A 22,106-nucleotide genomic window follows, 5' to 3' on the forward strand; every position below is an offset into this window, starting at 1 on the left:
CACTTTACAACAGGGTATCGCCCATGAAGAGGATTTCCTTGGAAGTACAGATGCGGATTATGAGCCCCGCAAAGTCGTCGACGATGCGGGAGCATATTAACAAGCTGCAGGCTCTTCAGCAGGAAGTTCTTCAGGCTGGGAAGGAGATATCGTCAGAGGACATGGCCATAACGTTGCTGTCACATTTGCCCTCTTCGTACTCAGCATTTTACTCCTCTTTGATTACCAGTGGCAGGCTCAGCACCATCACGTGGGAGGAGCTTGTGCCCATGGTCCTGGAGCAGGAGGAACGATTCACGAACCCTCCTCAGGGTGGAGGTTCGGAGGCCTTTACTGGCCAACGGTCGAAAGGCCGTAACTCGGGCAAGGGGAAGGCTTCATCGGAGAAGTCTTCTGAGAAGAAGTCCGACGCTGACCGCGAGAAACTGAAGGCAGAGAGGACCTGTAATGATTGTGGCGAGAAAGGCCACTACTAGAGACAGTGTCCCAAGCGGAAGACCGAGAAGGGTGAAGACTCCTCAGCAATCATGAAGACTCCGGCTTTTGTGCACCTAGAGGTGATGGACACCGATGTTTCATTTTCTTCAGGCAGGGAGGAGATTGGAGGACTCTCCGCAACAGATACTAGGGAGTGGATTCTCGATAGTGGTGCTTCCAGGCACATGACTCCTTCCCGTTCCGGTTTACAGGACCTCTGCAGGTGTTCTGGTCATATTCTTACTGGGGATACGTCCACTATCCCAGTTCACAGTGAGGGCAGGATGGAGATAGTTCCCGATGGCAGAGGGGGGAAGCATTCCTCCCAGGTGTTGTATGTTCCGGCACTTGGTTTTCATCTGTTGTCAGTGCATCAGGTTTGCAAGACTGGCGTACGGGTGGAGTTTGATGAGCATTTTGTTGCTCTCCGGGACAAAGCAACAGGCCAAGTGGTTTGGGAAGGTGGAGTGGAGAATGGAGTCTACAGGCTTTCAGCACTCTCTCTCCCAGGTCCTCAGGGTTGTGATGAGTGGTAGTCTGGTAATGGCTACTCAAGTGTGGATACGCTGCAGGAGCGGGCTTTCCGGGACCAGATGGTGGATAGCTTACCAGTAGATGGCAGCAGTTGGCAGGAACTTTCCAGTACTGATGTTGGTAGTTCTTGTGTTCGTGAGTCAGAGGAAGCTGAACAGGTCACTTATGCTCTGATGTCTCGTAGTGTTCGGGACATAGAACTTCCAGTTGTTGAGGACGTTCTTTCCACGGGGACCTTTCGGAAAGCCAGGCAGGTGGCAGGTGCTTACTTGCAGAAGGAGGTGGTTTCTCCAGGCTTTGTGGTTCCGGATTCAGAGGGGGTGGTTGACAGGTTTCATCAGGTTTCCAGGACTTGCTTGTGCACCGTAATAACAGGTGTTGATCCTTGTGAGCAGTGTGATGTCTCTGTGACTTAGAAGCTGTATGGTTCATTGATCTGGTTGATGGACACCGGATTGGACGGGAGCTTCCTGATGAGGCAGTTGAGCTCTTGGTTGCAGATGTCTCTTTGTGAGGCAGGATTGCGTTTCCTGTGGTTTCTGCGGCATGCGAAGGATCATGGACTCTTGTACACAGGAGGGGGATTGTTGGATGGAGTTCGACTCCACGGTTGGAGTGACTCGGTTTGGGGAGGAGATCCGGACACGAGGAGATCTACTTATGCCCCAGGAGCAGTTTTACGGAGCAGGAGGAGGTTACATTGCAGGTTTGGGCTTCCACTGGAGGAACCCATGGTCATCCAGAGGCACTTTGTTCGTGAACAGATTGTTGCTGATGACATCTTGCTGGAGTTCTGTTCGACGGAGGACAGTACGGTGGACCTCTTCACGAAGTCGCTCTCAGGATTTGCTCAGGCGGCACCCCAGCTCCCAGTGGTTGGTTACACAGCCAGGAGCCGAGAGGGGGTGTTAGAAGTCATCTCCTGTCCAGTTTTATACACCAGGGCCTTTGTTGTGGGTGGGTGTTTTCCCATTTTTCCCCACTCTCCGTATTTTTCCCCTATATTTTTCCCATTTTTCTGAGGCTTGGGAGGGCTGCCAGGTGATGCCAGGAGCACCCTATTGCTGGCTGACTGGATCTACATCAGTCGTGGGCTTCAGGGCTGCTGGCCGACTGGATTTGATCAGTCGTGGGCACCTGTTTTGCTGGCCGACTGCATTTATGCAGTCGTGGGTCTTTTCATCAGTCGTGGGCATTCCTGATGCTGGCCGACTGCCCTCTAGGGGGGTATATATAGGACCTCAGCCCCCATGCCTTATTTGTATCATATTCGGGATCTTCTTGTGTATATCAGAGCAGAGTTACACGCCTACATCTCTCTCTCTCTTGTGCTGTTTTTCTGCCTGCGTTTTTGCTTTTGCTCGTGTTCCCAGATTTGGTCATCATCTCCGCTGCATATTCTGACAGTTAGTTGGTGGTGTTCCGCAGTGCCAGATGGGGATGGCAGTTCCGTGAGCCAGATAGGTTCTCAGGTAACGGTCCCAAGGGAGGTTGATCCTCCAAGGGTGATGTGAGAGTGCCAGACTCAGTTCCAGGAATGAAGACCAAGACGGTGTTCAGAGTCAGGGCAGGAATGGATTGTGGACTAGAGGAAGACCAGATGCATAGATCTTCATCAGAGACAGAGTGGTTTGGAGAACAGACCGGATTTTCAGAGAAAAAGGTTTGCCAGGGATGGAAGATGACAGAGGGAATTCGGGATAGGATTGGGATGATGATAGTCATCCAAGAGCAGGTTGGAATCCCGTCATCAAGTTTAGCAGAGGGGGATGTCATGTGCATAAGCAATGCCATGGACCTTCTCAAGGCTAAATCCAGAAGGGGCAAACAGATAAAGACCATGAACCAGTAGAAGATAGGTAGAACCAGAATGATCAGAGCTTCAGGTGTCTCATCTGAAGTGGACGTGGAGCAGGACAAGTGGGATTCAGATAAGTGCAGTAGGCTGGCTGCAGAAGTGAGTCGGCTGCAGGACAGGAGGTGTCGGCTGCCCATAACAGGGTCGGCTGAACCAGCAGATAAGGGGGCAGCAGCATGCGCAGGAGGATATCCAGTCGGCTGGCTTAAAAAAGGCATTAATAAAGTATGAACTGGCGGACCAGCAGTCGGCCAGTTCCCCATGTAGTCCAAGGGGCTATAAATAGCCCCTCTTGCTCAAGGCTTCATTCATTCAATCCACTAGGGGTTTGAGTCAGTAGGGTCCTAGTCTAGGGCAGTATTTTGGTGTGTTATCACCTTTTCAAGAGGGCAGCCAAGGGCTGCAAAGACATGTACCTTTTTGTACCATAGTATATACTGAAATTCCAGCACTTCTTTCTCTCTCTCTCTACTCTCTCTCTACCTGCGTTTTTGCATCAGATGGTGCATTTTTGCATCAGAAGGTTTCCAAGAGTGTTTAGGGCTGAAAGAAGACTACCCAGAGCTTCCGCGCGTTATAGAGCCGACTGGCTCATGCAACCCATATAAATAGAGCCCTTGCATAATCATTTAGTCATTCATCATATTCAGCAAGAGAGCCATCAAGTTCAGCGTTTGTCTCCTACAGCCCTAGGCGCCTCAAACGCATGAGCATTCAGCCATCTACATCAGTAAAACGCAGCAGTTCAGCATTCAGCCTTCAGTCCATCTTGCGTTTTCTGCATCAATACAGTTTTTAGTATTCATTCATTCATCGTTTTGCTCTAGCCACTTGGTGAAGGTAAAACGCAGCATTCTCATTCATTTACAGCATTCATATATAGTCTAGAACAGTCCCAAACACAGCCCCTCTCAGCCCTAGCTTTGCATCCCTCTCTCATACCACTGGGAAGAGTGCATAGGCTCGAGATTGGACATCTTTGGTACTTCTACTGCAGTGCACAGTTCAGCCCAACACTTGGTCTTCAGAGGTCTTGCGTTTGGCTTATCGTCAGTCACACCGTCAGTCTCTTAAAAGATAATAAAGCAAATACTATCTCGGTAACGGGATAGGGGGCCCTTCAGTGGGTAATTCGGGACCCCATACGGTGTACAGTTCTCATCTCTCTCTCATATCTCTCTAAAGTTTGAAGTATTAAAGTGGATTGCTAAACTCACGAAACTTAGGATACAGAAGACGATGTGAACATTTGTGTGACAGGATCCTCCAATACGAAGACTTCCGCTGCATATTACATTGGTATCAGATTCAGCTTGTACACACACACACACAACACACACCGTATCCTAGTGTGAGGGCATCCTTGGATGGTTAGATCGTGTTCCGGCACGACCACCGACTTTAGCATCATGTCTATAGAGGAGAGTACTCATCAGCCACGCGGAAGACGTCTCCCCTGAAGGAGACCTTGCTCTTCCGTCTACCACAGACACCATAGCTCTTCTTAGAGCTCAGAACCAACTGCTCATGGAGCATCTCCAACTCTTGGAGGCAGCAACAGCACGTCCTTCTCCGCCTCCAGCAGCACCCGACTACATTTCCCTCTTCTTTTAGATGGAACAACAAAGGAGAGAGGACGAGGCCCAAAGGAGAGAAGAAAAAGCAGAAGTAGAAGCTAGAAAGCAACAAGAAAAAGCAGAAAGATGGGACTATGAGGAAGCCCAACGCATCGACGAAGATCGGCGTCAGGCTGAACTCGCCGCTCGGGAGCACCAACGAGAGCTCGATCGAGAACGTATGTTACTCGAGCACCAAAGGGAAAAGGAGGCCATTCATCTTAGATACCAACACCTCTCTTCAGCATCCCCAGTCTCAAGTGCCACCAGGCAGCAGTCCGCAGCATCAACTACCGTCATTCGAAGTCAACCTAATTTCAATAAGTATGATGATAAGTGTGATCATTTAGCAGTAAATTATTTTATTCATCAATTTATTGCTCATTTTCCATTAGCTAGGATCACAGATCCTCAGGATAGAGTCCACGTAGCGGCTCCCCATCTCATTGGTAAGGTAGTCACTTGGTGGCAGCATTGGTCTAATCTCTATACAGACCAGACCACAGGTGTCACAGCTTTCAGCTGGGATACCTTTGTCCATGACTTGAAGACCAAATTCCTCCCGCCCCAGTACATGACAGGTCTGGCAGATGAGTTCTATGGACTCAGACAAAACGGATCCCTAGTGCTTCAGTTATCCGGCAAGGTTATCACTTTAGCACAAGAGTTAGGGTTATCTGCACAGGCCAAGATGGAGCAATTCATTCGTGGATTGGATCCTAACATTCGGTTCACTGTTCGTAACTTTGAACCCAGTACATATGACCGGGCTTTGACTCTCGCTTAGAATGAAGAAATGAAGATGAACGGAGGCAAGCCCAAGCAGTCATCTCAGTCCAGTACCAAACCCCAGCAGCAGCAATCCACTGCAAAGCCAGGAAAAGGTAACGCATCTTCTAAAGATGCTAAGAAGGACGGCAGTAATAGCTCCAATTCAGGGGGTAAGAAAGACAAAGAATCTAAGCCTAAGAAAACCCCCGATGAAAAGGCTAAGGCAGGCATTACTGGAGGTTATCTTTCTCCACAGGAGCAAAAGAAGTATCAGTCAGAAAATAGATGTTTTTTCTGTCACATCATAGGGCATGGTAAGAAGGATTGCCACAAATGGCAAGTGGAACAAGCCGCTAAAGCCCCTTCTGCCACAGCCTCCCCAGCTCCTCCAGCCCCGCCTACTACCACCAATGCGGTTCAACTTTTACCTTCTATGCATCCTATGCCATTAGTGGTATTTGATGCTAAGCAGGAGGGTGAGAGTGATGCTGCACAGAAGAGCCTCATCTGAGCTTATGGCTCTGCCAAGGGCCGACAGTTTGTAGTCCTTTTCGATATGGGTAGTTCTGAAGACGCCATCTCTCCCCAGCTGGCTAATAAATTGAACTGCACATTAGTCCCATATCATCTGGATGTGGACGGGTTTACACCTGAGTGGTTACCATCACGTTTGCATTTTTGAAGCTGACATTCCAAAAACAGCTTTTCAGACAGAGCGTGGTCACTACGAGTTCGTAGTCATGAATTTTGGGCTTACAAATGCACCCGCAACCTTCAATAAGATGATGTCTAGGATTTTTGTAGTCCACATTGGGAAGTGTGTTTTCATATTCCTTGATGACATACTAGTCTTCTCAGCCACTGCGGACAGCATGAGAAAGATGTGGAGAAAGTCTTGCAACTTTTGCGAGATAATCAGCTCTACATAAATGCCAAAAAGTCTGTCTTTGGTGTTAAGGAAGTTTAGTATTTGGGCTACATCATCGGTTTCGATGGAATTAGACTGGACCCATCAAAGGTTCAGGAGATCTTAGATTGGGACATTCCTAAGACCGCCCAAGAAATCCGCTCATTCGTAGGTCTTTGTCAGGCCTTTAGTTCCCATGTCCATCAGTTTTCCAACCTTGCAGCACCTCTTACCGACTTGCTCAAGGGGGTGAAGACTCGCAAGCATAAAGTCTCAGTTACAGGCAAGGCGCTTGATGCATTCCGTGCACTCCAGAAAGCTGCTTCAGAAGCACCTGTATTAAAGTCAGCATCATGGGACGAACCTTTCGAGGTCATCACCGATGCCAGCAATGTAGCCATAGGTGCAGTCCTCCAGCAGGACAATAGACCCGTGGCATATTACAGCAGAAAGTTGGATGTCGCCGAAAAGAATTATTCGGTATATGACAAAGAGCTTTTGGGTTTGATCATAGCACTCAAACATTGGAAGCTTTTCTTTATGGACAGGTTTTCACAGTGAAAATTGACCACCAAGCACTTAAGTGGCTTCAAACTATGCCCAGTGCCCAGTGGAGTGATCGATAGGCCAGGTGGAGTCAACTCTTCCAACAGTTTGGAGGAATGATTGAATATATCCCTGGTAAGCATAACCCAGTAGCAGATGCTCTTAGTCGAAAGGCCAGCATCCAGGCAGTCCAAGAATCTACCATTCTTGAAATCACGGGGAAGGACTTAGATAGTATGAAAGACCAATATGTCGACTTCCCTGAGTTTGGTACTCAGTACAGTTTGGCCCTCCAGACTGAGCCAGGCCATTATTCCATCCAGAACGGTTGGTTGTTCTTCAAGAATCGCCTGTGTCATTCGAGAAAAGCGTTCCGCTCTTCTCCACGATGCCCATGACTCCTTAGTTGGAGGACATAGAGGTATCAACAGTACCCTCGAGAAGTTAGAACGGTCCTTTTATTGGCCAAAGATGAGGCGTGATGTCTATGCACATGTACAAGCCTGTAAGATTTGTCAAAAAGTAAAGGTTCCACATACAAAGAAGGCTGGTTTACTTCAACCTTTGCCTATCCCCGACGGACCTTTTATCGACATATCTATGGACTTTGTAGGGCCTCTACCAGCATCCACCGGATCCCGTAACACTCAGTGTTTTACCATTGTGGATCGCTTTAGTAAATTCTGCATGCTCATCCCATGCAAGCATACGGCCATAGCCGAGGACGTAGCCCGTCTGTTTCTCAAGCATTGGTATCCAGTTTGTGGTTTGCCTAGCACCATAACATCAGATAGAGATTCCAAGTTTACCTCGCATTTCTGGAGGGCATTATTTGAGAACTTCGGAACTAAGTTGCAGTTATCTAGTGCATTCCATCCGCAGAGAGATGGCCAAACAGAAATTTATAACCAGTTGGCCTTTGATGTTCTCAAGTCATACTGTCATGACCAGTAGTCCAAATGGGGACATTATCTTCCATTGGTCCAAGAGGAGGAATGAAAAAAGATTCACCTTCTCTTAAGAGAGAGGAGAAAGAGCACGCACCTTTTTTTGAGAGAGAGAGAGGAGAAAGGAGCACTGTTAAATTTATTTTAGACTATTAAAACAAGAGTTGGAGCTCTCGAGTCCCCCCTCATGCTAGCTTCTTCGTGTGTAGACTGTGTCCCAGTCGCCTACCCTTTAGCCTTTGCCAGTGCTTCTCGTGAGTCGCCTCCTGTTCGCCCCTTCTCCCTCCTACCTACCTGCCTGCCCATCCGTAGCCTTACGCCTTACGCCTTCTCCTCCCTTCTGCCCGCCCTCCTTCACCGACCGTGCCTCCCTACCTGCTCGTCGGCCTGTCGTCTACTCCTTGCCCACCTTCCTTCCGCCCGCCTTCCGCCTTCTGCCTTCTCCCCTCCACCTCTCCTTCGCCCGACTCCCCCCCCCCCCCCCCCACCCCTCTTCATCCACTGCCCTTTTGCTTACCGCCCTTTCTCCCCCTTTTTTTGCCCTCGTCTTTTTGTCTCCCTGCCCTTCCCCCATCTTTCAGCACCTTGTTCTTGTGTGTTCTCCTCCCCCACCCCTCCATCTTCAGGTTCCAGTGCTAGGGTTGCAGTTTTGGCGGTGAGTGTCACCTTACTCTGGCCTTCACCCTCTGAGGAGGACTCCATGGAAGCCGCTCCATCATCCCCGACTGAGGCCGCTGCCCCTGCCTATTCTCCGAAGCGGACATTCAGCTCTTGGCATCGACAATATCCTCCCTCAGGGCCTCTTCATTGTTTTGCAAGCTTGTGGGGAGTTGCATAGCACGTAGTCAAAATCGGGATTTCCTCTAGGCAGCTCTCAATGGCGAGCTGGACAATATCACCAATATTCATTTTCTTGGGCAAAGCTGTCAGAATATGCAACGGAGATGAAGACAAGATCTGAAAACACCTAGAGCAAGTGCACAGCAGAAAAATGCAGAAATGAAGAGAGAGAGAGAGAAGCGTATAACCTATATACACAAGAGAAATCCCGGATACAATGATGAGAAGTGTGGGGGGGCAAGGGGCCATTTTTATATGGCCCTAGATGACCAGTTGGCCTGCTAAAAAGCAGTCGACAGCCACCAAAAATGCTCACGACCTGCTCTCCTCCAGTCGGCCAGCAAAAACACCTATTGGCCAGCAGTAGTCAGTCGGCTAGCATACAGGGGACAGCCTGGGGGTAGCAGAGTCCAGTTGGCCAGCATCTAGAACAACCGACAGGCACAGGACAGCCTCCCACACCAAGGAAAAATAGGGAAAAAATATGGAGAGTGGGGAAAAATGAGAAAACACCTAAATCGGGCGGGCACACCCACAACAGAGGCCGTGGTGTAAATATACAGACAGGAGATGACTGCTAACACCCCCTCTCAGTCGTGGATGTGGAACCAATCCCAGTGAGCTTGAGTGCAGCCGGAGCATAGCCTGAGATAGAGACTTCGTGAAGAGGTCCACCGCACTGTCCTCCGTCGAATAAAACTCTAGCAAGATGTCATCAGCAACAATCTTGTCACGAACAAAATGCCTCTTGATGACCGCGGGTTCCACCAGTGGAAACCCAATCCCGCCAAGTAACCTCTGCAACCTCACCACCTCGCAAGCAGCACCACAAACAGCTCCTAAGCCAAGGGAAAAACTGTAGCCTGATGTCAAGTTCCTCGTGTCTGGCTCTCCTCCCCAATCTGAGTCACTCCATCCTTGGAGTCTGACTCCATCCATCAATCCCCCTCCTGTGTAAAAGAGTCTGGGATCCTTCACATGCTGCAGAAAACACAAGATCCGCAATCTTGCCTCCCAAAGAGTCCTCTGCAAACATGAGCTCAACAGCCTCATCAGGAAGCTCCCGTCCAATCTGGTATGCATCAACCAAGACAATGAACCATTCTGCTTCTGAGTCAAGGAGGCATAATGCTGCTCACAAGGAGCAACAACTGTTACGGTGGGATGCCAAGTCTTGGAAACCTGTTGACACTTAAGGCCTTCAAAAACTTGTAAACCAACCCCCTCTGAATCCGGAACCATAGCCTGGAGAATGTGCAACATCCATCTCCTCTTGCAAGTAATCAACTGCCACCTGCCTGGCCTTCCAATAGGTCCTCGTGGAAAGAGCTTCCTCAACTACAGGAGTTTCTTTGTCCCGAATGCTACGAGACATGAGAGCATAGGTTACCTGTAAAGTTTCCTCTGACTTACGAACACAAGAACTACCAACATCTGTACTGGAAAGTTCCTGCCACCTGCTGCCATCATCTGGCAAGCCATCCACCATGTGGTCCGGGAAAGCCTGCACCTGTAGCGTACCCACTCTTAAGTGGCCATTACGAGACTACCACTCTTCACAAAACTGAGGACCTGGGAGAGAGTGCTGAAAGTTTGTAAACTCCATTCTCCACTCCGCCTTCCCAAACTACCTGGCCTGTTGCTTTGTCCCGGAGAGCAACAAAATGCTCATCAAATTCCACCTGTATGCCAGTCTTGCAAACCTGATGCACTGACAACAGATGAAAACCAAGTGATGGAACATACAACACTTGGGAGGAATGCTTCTCTCCTCTGCCATCGGGAACTATCTCCAACCTGCCCTCACTATGAACTGGGATAGTGGATTAATCCCCAATAAGGATGTGTCGAGAATACCTGCAAAGATCCTGTAAAGTCGTGTGAGAAGGAGTCATGTGCTTGGAAGCACCACTGTCTAGAATCCACTCCCGAGTATCGATAGCGGAGAGTCCTCCAACCTCCTCCCTGCACGAAGAAGATGAAACACTGGTGTCCATAACCTCCAGGTGCACAAAAGCTGGAGTCTTCACGGTTGTTGCTGAGGATTCTGCACCTTGCTCGGTGCTCCGCTTAGGACACTTCCTCCAATCGTGGCCTTTCTCGCCACAATCATTACAGGTCCTCTCGGTCTTCAGTTTCTCTCGGTCTGAGTCGGGCTTCTTCTCAGAAGACTTCTCTGATGAAGTCTTCCCTTTGTCCTTTTTGTTGTTATTACGGCCTTTCAACCATTGGCCAATTAAGGCCTCAAAACCTCCGCCCTGTGGAGGGTTCGTGAATCTTTCCTCTTGGTCCAAGACCATGGCACAAGCTCCTCCCATGTGATGGTGGTGAGCAAAACAGATTCCATCATTACCTTCCATATGCCGTAGTTGTTCCCGTCCAACTGACGGTCCACTGGGAACGTGGGGAGTGTCGGGATCTTCACGTGCTTCTCAGCCATCTCAAGTAAATTTGCCACTATGGGGGTGTAACTGAAAAGGCAGGGTGGGTGGGAAAAAATGAAGAACTAAACCTACAAGTGGCTGTCCAGCAACAAGGCCCACCTTTCGCTTGCTTCTCCTCTTCCCGTATGGCCCAAAACAGTCCTCCAATCAGCAACACAAATAGCCCCCCCTCTTGCTCACACAGTTCCCAAGATCTTCCAAGAGCCTAGAGCTCTTATACCATGTCAGAATATGCAGCGGAGATGAAGACAAGATCTGAAAACACCTAGAGCAAGTGCACAGTAGAAAAATGCAGAAATGAAGAGAGAGAGAGAGAAGCGTATAACTTTGCTATATACACAAGAGAAATCCCGGATACAATGATGAGAAGAGTGGGGGGGCAAGGGGCCATACAAACAAGGGGCCATTTTGTATGGCCCCAAATGACCAGTCGGCTGTTAGAAGTCATCTCCTGTCTTTATCAGACACCAAGGCCGTTGTTGTGGGTGTGCCCGCCCTGTATAGGTGTTTTATCATTTTTCCTCACTCCCCGTATTTTTTCCCATTTTTCCCTATTTTTCCAGGGTGTGGGAGATAGTGTAGGACCTGTCGGCTGAACCAGATGCTGGCCGACTGATCACAGGCAGTCCTAGTTGCTCTCTGCTGCTGGCCGACTCCACATGTGTGAGGGCCGACCCTGACATGCTGGCCGACTATTGGCTGTCCTTCTACTGGCTGACTGCCCCATGGCCCCCCACCTATTGTATCTTGTTTTCATTGCGGGATCTTGTGTATAGAGAAGAGTTACATGCCTATCTCTCTCCTTCTCTTGTGCTGTCTATTTTCTGCACTCTACTTGCTCTTGTGGTCTCAAATTTTGTTATCATCTCCGCTACGTATTTTGACATGGTATCAGAGCTCTAGGCTCTTGAAAGATCTTGGGAGTTTTCTGAGCAAGAGGGGGATTGTTACGTTGCTGATTGGTGGACTGTTAGGGATTGTTCGGGAAGAGAAGTAGCAAGAGGAAGGCGGGCTAAGTTGTTGGACAGCAACTTGCAGGTTTAAAGTTTTTTTTCCCACCCACCCACCCTTTTCAGTTACATCCCCACGATGGTAGATTTGTTAGAGATGGCTGAGAAGCATGTGAAGATCCCAACCCTCTCCCCACGTTCCCAATGGACCGTCAGCTGGACGGGAACAATTACGGCATCTGGAAGGTGATGATGGAGTCTGTGCTGGAGTCATATGACCTTGCTGATTTCATTGTTATCGGGGTTCCACGGCCGGAAGCAGAGGAAGGGGAGTTACTGTCAATGAAGAAGGACCGCGAGGCACAAGCACAGATGTGGGATCGTGTCAACGCTAGGGTGCAGTCATTTATCTTCCTCAATTGCACACCACAAGTAATCAATCACGCAAAGCATATGACGCTGGCCAGAGGCATATGGCAGCACTTGGCTTCTCTTTATAACAGGGTATCACCCATGAAGAGGATTTCCTTGGAAGTGCAGATGCGGGTTATGCACCCTGCAAAGTCGTCGATGATGTGGGAGCACATTAACAAGCTGCAGGCCCTTCAGCAGGAAGTCCTCCAGGCTGGGAAGGAGATATTATCAGAAGATATGGCCATTACTTTGCTGTCCCACTTGCCTGCTCAGTATTCCGCTTTCTACTCCTCTTTGATTACTAGTGGCAGGCTCAACACCATTACCTGGGAGGAGCTTGCGCCCATGGTCTTAGACCAGGAGGAATGTTTCACGAACCCTCCTCATAGCGGAGGTTCGGAGGCCTTAATTGGCCAACGGCCGAAAGGCCGAAATAACAACAAGGGCAAAGGGAAGGCTTCACCGGAGAAGTCTTCTGAGAAGAAGCCTGAAACAGAACGAGAGAAACTGAAGGCCGAGCGGTCTTGCAATGATTGTGGCGAGAAAGGCCACTACTGGAGGAAGTGTCCCAAGCGGACTGGGAAGAGTGCTGATTCTTCAGCCTCAGCTGCAAAGACTCCTGCATTTGTGCACTTAGAGATGATGGACTCCGATGCTTCATCGTCTTCGAGCGAGGAGGCAGTTGGCTTCACCGCAAAGGATACCCGGGAATGGATTCTTGACAGTGGTGCTTCCAGGCACATGACTGTGTCCTGTGACTTCTTTCTGGATTTGAAATGGTAGTCAGGTCGCATTTTCATTGGCGACAACTCCACCATTCCGATTCACAGTGAGGGTCAGATGGAGATTATTCCTGACGGCAAGGGGGGCAAGCATGCCTCCCGTGTTCTTTATGTCCCTGCTCTTGGTTTTCATCTTCTGTCAGGCAAGACTGGCTCTCGCGTGGAATTTGAGGAGCATTCAGTTGCTCTACAGGACCGTGAGACTGGCCAAGTTGTTTGGGAAGGCGGTGTGGAGGATGGTATCTACAAGCTCTCTGCACTCTCCTCATTGACAGGTTCTCAGGTCGGAGATCTGTGGCACTTTCGTTTTGGCCACTTAAATGTGGATGCATTGCGGCGAGCTTTCCGGGACCAGATGGTGGTTGGCTTGCCCGATGTTGGCAGCAGGCAAGGACGTTGCAGTTTTTGCATACGTGGTAAGCAGCACAGGGAATCCTTTCCAAAGCAGGCCGGATGAAGGCTAAGATCTTTGAGATGTCACGGTCCTTCCCAGTTTCACACTTCGATCTCCCAACTTGCAGGTCTCTTTCTTCTCTTTCTCCTTGGTATCTTGAACAGCTGCCTTTTTCACCATCATGGGTGGCTCTGTTGGTGATATATTAGAGGAAGCTATGATGTAGGGCTCCAAGAAAACAGCTTGCCCAGATGGATCGGGACCAATGATTCCCTTCTCATAGAGGTATTCCTTTGCAAACAGCATAGGATCACCTAAATCTGATTTCTTCACATAATCTTCAAAATGAGATACCTTGGAATGGTTGATGGCCTTCTTTGACACCACCGCTTACACATCTGGATCGATCAACAAGTTTCCATTTCTTTGATTCGGCAATGGAGCGCCTCCTCACCATAGGCATGAGAGTTACGCCGTATTTCTTCATTTTGGCCAAGGGATCTTGAAGTTCGTGGAGAATCACCACTTTGCCTTGTTTCCCTGTCAGCACCACCACCTCTTCTTCTTGAAGAAGAGACTTCCATTGACTCACTAGGATGAGCCTGCGATCTTGATCTCTCTCTCTGGGTTGACATCTTCTTCTTTAGCAGTAAAAGGCTTGTTCCCAAGGATTGTCTTCAATCACCAACAAGGTAGGGAAGATAACACCGCTTTGATACCATTGAAACTCGCTGAGGTTGCGTAACAAGATTATCACTGCTAAATCACATTAATCCACTTTTAACCATGGCTGAAAATTGAAGTAAAACTTGTGAATTTTTAGCCAACAATACTTGAGACAAATAGATGGAAGAATAAATGAGAGAGAGAGAGAGAGAGAGAGAGAGAGAGAGAGAGAGACGACACAGCATAGATCCGGAATGGCCGGTCCCCTTCACAGGAATATGAATTATTCCTCCACAGTTTTACAAGTGTATGGGCTGATTTGAATCAACATGGTACCGCCATCAAACAAGATAGAAAACAAAGCCTTTGGAATCTCCTAGTTTGTATATGGTGGCCTACCACACACACACAAGTGTTGGAGAAACTCACCCGTCTGTGTGCCACCCCAATGGCCTACCAATGGGTCACACAACCAGTTCTCTTGTGGCAAGGATGCTCACAAGAGTGAAGTCCTTTGATGAAGAAAATCAGCAAGCTCTTCTTCAACTCTTCAAAGCCTCTTCTTGAGTAGCACCTCCGTCTTCACATGATAGCCTTCTCTCTTGAAAAATGGTTCTCTACACTTGGTAGCGAAGAAGCTAGTCTTATTGCCTTCTTGCTCTAAAAAATGCACAAGTTTACATGAACTCTCCTCCTCCAAAATGAAGGGAATCATCTCCTTTTATAGGTGAATTCCTTTCTAAAAAGCTTTCTTAGTTCAAAATAGAAAAAGATTACACATGTTAGGTTGCATGGGAAACTTTTACACATGTTTTAGTTTGCATGGGAAACTTTTACACATGTTTAGTTTTGCATGGGAAACTTTCCTTTGTCAACAAATAGAAAGAGTTAGTTCTCTTTTCCTCTTTGGAAAATAGAAAGAGATGCTTATAACTCAAGCTCTAAAACGAATTTGCATGTGCAACTGAAGAGACAGTTGCTAAGATGGCCTGGGCGAGTCGCCACGTCACCTCCAAAAAAATAAAAATAAAAATATTTTTTAAATTTTTTTTTAAAAATTACTCGGGGAATTTTCAACCGCTTTGATTCCGATTCTAGTCTCTGTTTTTCCAAAAGATGAAGGGAAAGGCCTCAAAATCGGCCTCCAACTTAAAAGGTACATATCTTGTAAAACTATCAAAATTGAAAGTAGTTTAAGTAAGAAACATACTTAATCTCCTGCAAAATACAAGTCGTTAGATCAACAACCAGTATTATGCACAAGTTCGATGCTTTAAGATGAATGCCTAAATGTTCAAACATTCTCAAAATCAGCATCCAATGCAAGATCTTCAAACAGCTTATTGTGCATGTGCCTAAGGTGAGTACCATCCGTTCCATACACTTGTATCTATCTATACGCTCTCCCATAATGGTAAGAGTGCATAGTCCATCATGCTTATGAAGCATGTCCAATCATACTTCCCCACTTCGAGATGGAAGTATGTCCATTCATGCATGTAATATTATGCTCTTCCATTTCGGAATAGAAGCATGTCCAATCATGGTTCCTTGGAAAAAAAACACATGTCCAATCATGAAGTCTGCCATGCTAGGTCAGATAACATGTCCAAGTTTTATTAACTTCAAAATTCTTGATACAAAATTCCCTATAAGCTGATTAGGGTTTTGGATTGGGGATTTCTCACAAATACGGGCGGGTGACAACAACGTAGCAAGACACCAACATGAAGATGAGCAAACGCAAGAGATCCACCAGCCTGGAAAACGCTGAACTGTGTGTGGAAGAGAAAACGCAGAAGAGAGAGAGTGAAGCTGTATGAATGAACTCTGCACTATGTACAAGATCCGGCACACAATACCCAATACAATGGAGTGTGGGGGGCAGCCCTACTATATATCTGGGTTCAGGACTGCTGGTCGGTCAGCCCAAAATAGGCCAACAGTAGTCCCAATTACTCACGACCAGAAAAATGGGAGTCGGCCAGATAAAATCCAGTCGGCCAGAACTGAGCATAGTCGGCCAGCATCTACTGCCACATGACCACAGAAAATAGGGTAAAAAATGGGGAGATGGGGAAAAATGAGAAAAGGTATAGGGCGGGCACACCCACAACAAAGGCCCTCTGTGAGATAGGAGATGACTGCTTAGGAAGTGCTTCATTTGTTGACATATGGGACACCTAACCAGAGCCTTCCCTCGACATTAGATCCACAGAGGTCCATTCAGACCCGCACCTAGACCCACTCCAAGTCTTGTCTAGCAACAGGCCTAGCACTCAGAGGAGACGGGCGGCTGGCAGCTAGCCCGGCCAGGCTTGCAGGACCCTTGAGGCAACGGTAGCTACTGGTAACCATTATGAGCATTTATGGTAGGACGAAGATCTCGATGCGGCGAGGTGGCCACACCCACCCTGCATGAGGTTCAGGATTCCTCCCCCCTTGGCCCCTGCACCCCCCCCCCCCCCTTTCCCCCTCAAGGCAACGGTACATATTGGTAACCATTGTGAGCATTTTACTGCATGACCAAGTTCTCGACGGCAAGGCTGCCACACGCACCCCATAGGAGGTTCTGGATTCGTCCAAATGCTGCTCCCTGAGGTTGTTGATCAGGTGTCCCCCTCTCCTGGGTCACCGTTCTCTACGCTTGGCTTAGTAAATGCTAATAGTACACAGAGGTGCTGGTTTCAGCAGATTTGAGCTTTTTCAAGGCTTGTTACACAATGGCTTAGTAAATGCTAAGAGCACAGTGAGGTACTGGTTTCAGCAGATTTGAGCTTTTTCACTGAGATAAATACTTGTTAATTGAGATAAAATTAGCAAAGTAGAGGAATTGTATTCAGGGCACTCATGTAAGGATGGTGCGTGAAACAGTGAGGTTCTAAAGAATTGTCGAGTGTGGAACTGTGGGGGGATTCAGACTTGAAGAAAGCATGGCAGGGGAATGTTAATGTTTGTTGGTGGCTTTTTTAAATTGCTTTGAAGAACCTTGCCAGATTTACATGATTAATAAAAGATGGACACATGCTTTATAATCTACGCAGTCGAATTAGCTTCGGACTTCAAGGGAGAAGGACTATGGATTGCGTCTCGGCAGAAAGCTTTGTTGAAGGTATTTTCCTGTTTTCATATGTGAGTGAAGATGATCAACTCTTGCTTGCCACTTGTCACCATTTCAGAATACTCTATTGCTCAGACTACGTGTAGGTTGTTTAACAGATTTGCCTTCCTTTTCTTCCAGGTTTTGCAGGTCTTCAAAATGCAAAGGTGAGTAAATGCTATTCATTTTTTACTGCATCTTTGTGCTCCATTTTTTGTGCTTACGGTCAGCTGGCCTGCATTTGAGACGTTTGCATTTCAAGCAGTAAATAAATAATTTATAAGTGAAATGGGAAAATGTTTTCCTATTCCAAACGATTTTAAAGACCAGAGCTTGGTTGGTGAGTCCGCCCCTACCCGTGCGAAAGGAATTTCCTGCAGATATTGTAACATGTGAAAGCTTACAGGCTACAGGCAGGATTATACTTTGATAATGAATATTCAGCACCTTGGTTCTTGATGATAGCACAATGTAGGAGAGAGAGAGAGAGAGAGAGAGAGAGAGAGAGAGAGAGAGAGAGAGAAAGTTGTATTAACGTCTTCAAAAGGCCAAGATGACCTATGAGACCAAAAGGTTACATCATATCCATGAGGTACATCCTCCTGGGTACAAAATAGTAACAAAGAAAGATAACAAAAATCTAGAACTTTAAAATCTGATCTAGGTACATGAGCAGAGAGCTCTCATATCACCCTAATACATCCCTCATGGGCCGCTGTGACATGGTGCTCAAGGTGGTAAAACTGAGCTGGTGCGAGAAGGTCCTGCGATGATGGGAGATGATGGCCCGGATCTTCGTGTGGTGGCGTGGCCGTGGGCGAGGGTCATGGGGTTTGGGGCGTCAAGCTCTGCATAACTTAGTGGCTCTGTCGAGTGTCACACCTCTCGGCCGAGCTCCTACACTAGCCTGTGGTCTGGGTATGATGGGTGGATAGGCCCTCGGAGTGCTGGTATGGAAGAAGTCGGTGAGAGCTCTCTGTGCTGGTCCTCGAGCAAGTACAGCTGATTGGGTCCCAAACACCCTTTGAAGGGCCCCCACCAAAGACTGGTATATTTGCTTTATTGAACCCCAAACGATTATAATGACGAGAGCTTGGTTGGTGAGTCCTCCCCTTGCCCCTACAAAAGGAATTTCTTGCAAATATTGTAACATGTGGAAGCTTACATACAAGGTTATACTTTGATAATGAATATTCAGCACCTTGGTTCTTGACGATAGAACAATGCAATGGAGTTAAGAGAGAGAGAGAGAGAGAGAGAGAGAGAGAGAGAGAGAGAGAGAGAAGACGAGTACATGCGATTGGGTCCCAAATACCCTCTGAAGGGCCCCACCAAGGACTGGTGTATTTGCTTTATTGAATGATGAAAAAGACTAACTTCTTGGAGACCTTCCTTGGCTGGAAATCAGCAGCCTGAAGATGACCTATTCTTGACCTATTTGCTTTATTGAATGATGAAAAAAACTGACTTCTTGGAGACCTTCCTTGGCTGGAAATCAGCAGCCTGAAGATGACCTATTCTTGACCTTCAAGTTCACCTTGCATTAGTCTCCCTTTGGCTGTCCTGTCCCTTGGAGTCTTCAGCACTTTGTGAATAATGAGATAGATTAGCCTTTTGCCAAGCGTATGCTTTTATAGGGTCAATATACTGGTCAGTCTGTAGAAAGGGCTGTTGGCGAGTTGCTGAATGTTCCACGACTGGATTAATAGGGGCCTTGTCACACGTGACAAACAGGGCTGCTGCTCGCCTGCTGTCAGGGCCCCTAGGGCCTAGCCGACTGCTACTGAAGCCTTTCAAGGGCTGCCGACTGGTCCCATGGGTCCCATGTGGGCTGACACTTGGGCCTGGGGCTTCGTTGGTCCCTAGGGTGGCCCACAAGGGGCTGCCCTTTATGTAAGCCAGGCTTAAAGAGGCTTATGGGGTGGCCCAACAGGCTGCCCTCTAGCCTACAGCACCACATACCAATGATATGCAAGCAAACAGGATCCTGGCTCCCTAAACTGGTGCCCCAGGCAAAGCTTGATACGCCTCTACATCATTCCAGAGGGTGACACACAGTATGGTCTGGTACTGCAGCATTGCTCCATGTGCGGGACATGCACACCTGATCATGACCATGTACGGGACTTGTACACCTGACCATGACTACCTAGTGGACTCCTGGCTGACTCGTCCAGGACGAGGGCTCACAAAGGGCCGTTAACACCCTAAGACATTGTGGCATCCAAGTGCAGGATGCACGTGACAAATATGCAGCTTCTACAACCTATCAAGGATGGAGAAAATAATTAACTTATTACTTGCAATGAGGGTCTTAGTGCTAATTAGCTTTTTCGCAAGTGATAGATGCTAAGAGATTGTTAGAAGTCATCTCTTGTCTATTTGTATACACCAGGGCCTCTGTTGTGGGTGTGCCCGCCCGTATATCATTTTTCCACACTCCCCGTATTTTTTCCCTATTTTTCCCATTTTTTTCTAGTGGCTGGAGGGCTGCCAGTTGATGCCAGGAGCACTCTGAAGCTGGCCGACTGCATCTGTAGCAGTCGTGGGCTGTCTGAGTGCTGGCCGACTTGTTCTGTGCAGACGTGGGGCACCAGATGCTGGCCGACTGCTGTTTTTCAGCAGTCGTGGACATTTACCTAGTCGTGGGCACTTTTTAGTGCTGGCCGACTGCCCTCATGGGCTTGTATATATTGCCCCCCATCCTCCTCCACTTTCTCATTCAGTTATCTCCGGGATCTTGTGTATAGAGAAGAGTTTACACACATCTCTCAGTGTTTCTTGTGCTGGTTATTTTCTGCAGTCTACTTGCTCTTGTCTACCCAAGTTTGGATATCATTTCCGCTGCATATTCTGACATGGTATCAGAGCCCTAGGCTCTAGGAGATCTTGGGCGTTTTTCTGAGCAAGAGGGGGAGCAACAGGTTGCTGATCGGTGGACTGTTTCGGGCTGAACGGGAAGTGAAGGTGCAAGAGGAAGGCGGGCAGAGGGGCTGGACAGCCACTTGCATATATTCTGATTTTTCAGATTTTTCCCACCCACCCACCCTTTCAGGTTACTCTCCGAGATGGCGGATTTACTCGAGATGGCAGAGAAGCACGTGAAGATTCCGACTCTTCCCACGTTCCCAGTGGATCGGCAGTTGGACGGGTCCAATTATGGCATCTGGAAGGTCATGATGGAGTCAGTTCTGGAGTCATATGATCTTGCTGATTTTATTATCAAAGGGGTGCCAAGGCCGGAAGCTGAGGAAGGGGAGGTTTTATCCGCGAGGAAGGACCGAGAGGCACAGGCACAAATGTGGGACCGTGTCAACGCCAGGGTCCGGTCATTTATATTCCTCAATTGCACACCACAGGTGATCAACCATGTGAAGCACATGACGTTGGCGAGAGGCATATGGGAGCACTTGGCTTCTTTGTACAACAGGGTGTCACCCATGAAGCGGATATCCTTGGAAGTGCAGATGCGGGTTATGAACCCTGCAAAGTCTTCGACGATGCGGGAACACATTAACAAGCTGCAGGCCCTTCAGCAGGAAGTCCTTCAAGCTGGGAAAGAGATATCGTCCGAAGATATGGCCATCACGTTACTTTCTCACTTGCCTGGTCAGTATTCCGCTTTCTAATCCTCGTTGATCACGAGTGGCAGGCTCAGCACCATTACTTGGGAGGAGCTTATGCCAATGGTCTTGGACCAGGAGGAACGTTTTACGAACCCTCCTCACGGCGGAGGTTCGGAGGCCTTAACTGGCCAACGGTCGAAAGGCCGTAATACCAACAAGGGCAAAGGGAAGGCTTCAACAGAAGTCTTCCGAGAAGAAGCCTGATCCAGAACGAGAGAAGCTGAAGGCCGAAAGATCTTGCAATGATTGTGGCGAGAAAGGCCACTACTGGAGGAAGTGCCCTAAGCGGACAGGGAAGAGTGCTGAGTCCTCAGCCTCAGCTGCGAAGTCTCCGGCATTTGTGCACTTGGAGATGGTGGACTCCGATGATTCATCGTCTTCGAGCGAGGAGGCAGTTGGCTTCACCGCAAAGGATACCCGGGAATGGATTCTCGACAGTGGTGCTTCCAGGCACATGACTCCATCCCGTGACTTCTTCCTGGATCTGAAGCGGCAGTCAGGTCGTATCTTTATTGGTGATAACTCCACTATTCCGATTCATAGTGAGGGCCGGATGGAGATCATTCCCGACGGCAAGGGGGGCAAGCATGCTTCCCGTGTTCTTTATGTCCCTGCTCTGGGCTTTCATCTTTTGTCAGTGCATGAGGTATGCAAGACTGGCTTTCGGGTGGAATTTGAGGAGCATTCAGTTGCTCTAAGGGACCGTGAGACAGGCAAAGTTGTTTGGGAAGGCGGTGTGGAGAACGGTATCTACAAACTCTCTGCACTCTCCTCACTGACAGGCTCTCAGGTCGGAGACTTGTGGCACTTTCGTTTTGGCCACTTAAATGTGGATGCTTTGCGGCGCGCCTTCCGGGACCAGATGGTGGTTGGCTTGCCAGATGTTGGTAGTAGGCAAGGACGCTGCAGTTCTTGCATACGTGGTAAGCAGCACAGGGAATCCTTTCCGAAGCAGGCTTCCAGGCGGGCTTCGAAACCTTTGGAGTTGATTCACACTGACTTGTGTGGACCACAGCAGATACCATCCTTGGGAGGATCTCTCTACTTCATGCTGCTTGTTGATGATTGTACCAGATTCACGTGGGTCTACTTTCTTTCACAGAAGGACCAGGCTTTTGCTCGATTCAAGGATTGGCACGTGATGGTGGAGAAAGAGTCTGGATTTCAGGTCAAGACTCTCAGGGCTGACAAAGGAGGGGAATTCTCCTCGACTGTATTCTTTCGGTTTTGTGCA

General features: G+C 48.3%; 1 protein-coding gene across 1 annotated transcript in view; it reads left to right on the forward strand.

The window, feature by feature from the left end:
* Positions 1-22,106, forward strand: part of LOC147618269 (uncharacterized) — a 71,844-nt gene that overhangs the window by 18,248 nt on the left and 31,490 nt on the right. Inside the window, exons 2-3 of the mRNA XM_086774721.1 lie at positions 17,191-17,258; positions 17,388-17,413. Coding sequence (XP_086630847.1) covers positions 17,191-17,258; positions 17,388-17,413 — 94 coding nt within the window. The remainder of the gene's footprint in view (positions 1-17,190; positions 17,259-17,387; positions 17,414-22,106) is intronic.

This window comes from Cibotium barometz, chromosome 35, assembly GCF_041138505.1.
Source record: "Cibotium barometz isolate CiBa-2024 chromosome 35, ASM4113850v1, whole genome shotgun sequence".
NCBI classification, from domain to species: domain Eukaryota; kingdom Viridiplantae; phylum Streptophyta; class Polypodiopsida; order Cyatheales; family Cibotiaceae; genus Cibotium; species Cibotium barometz.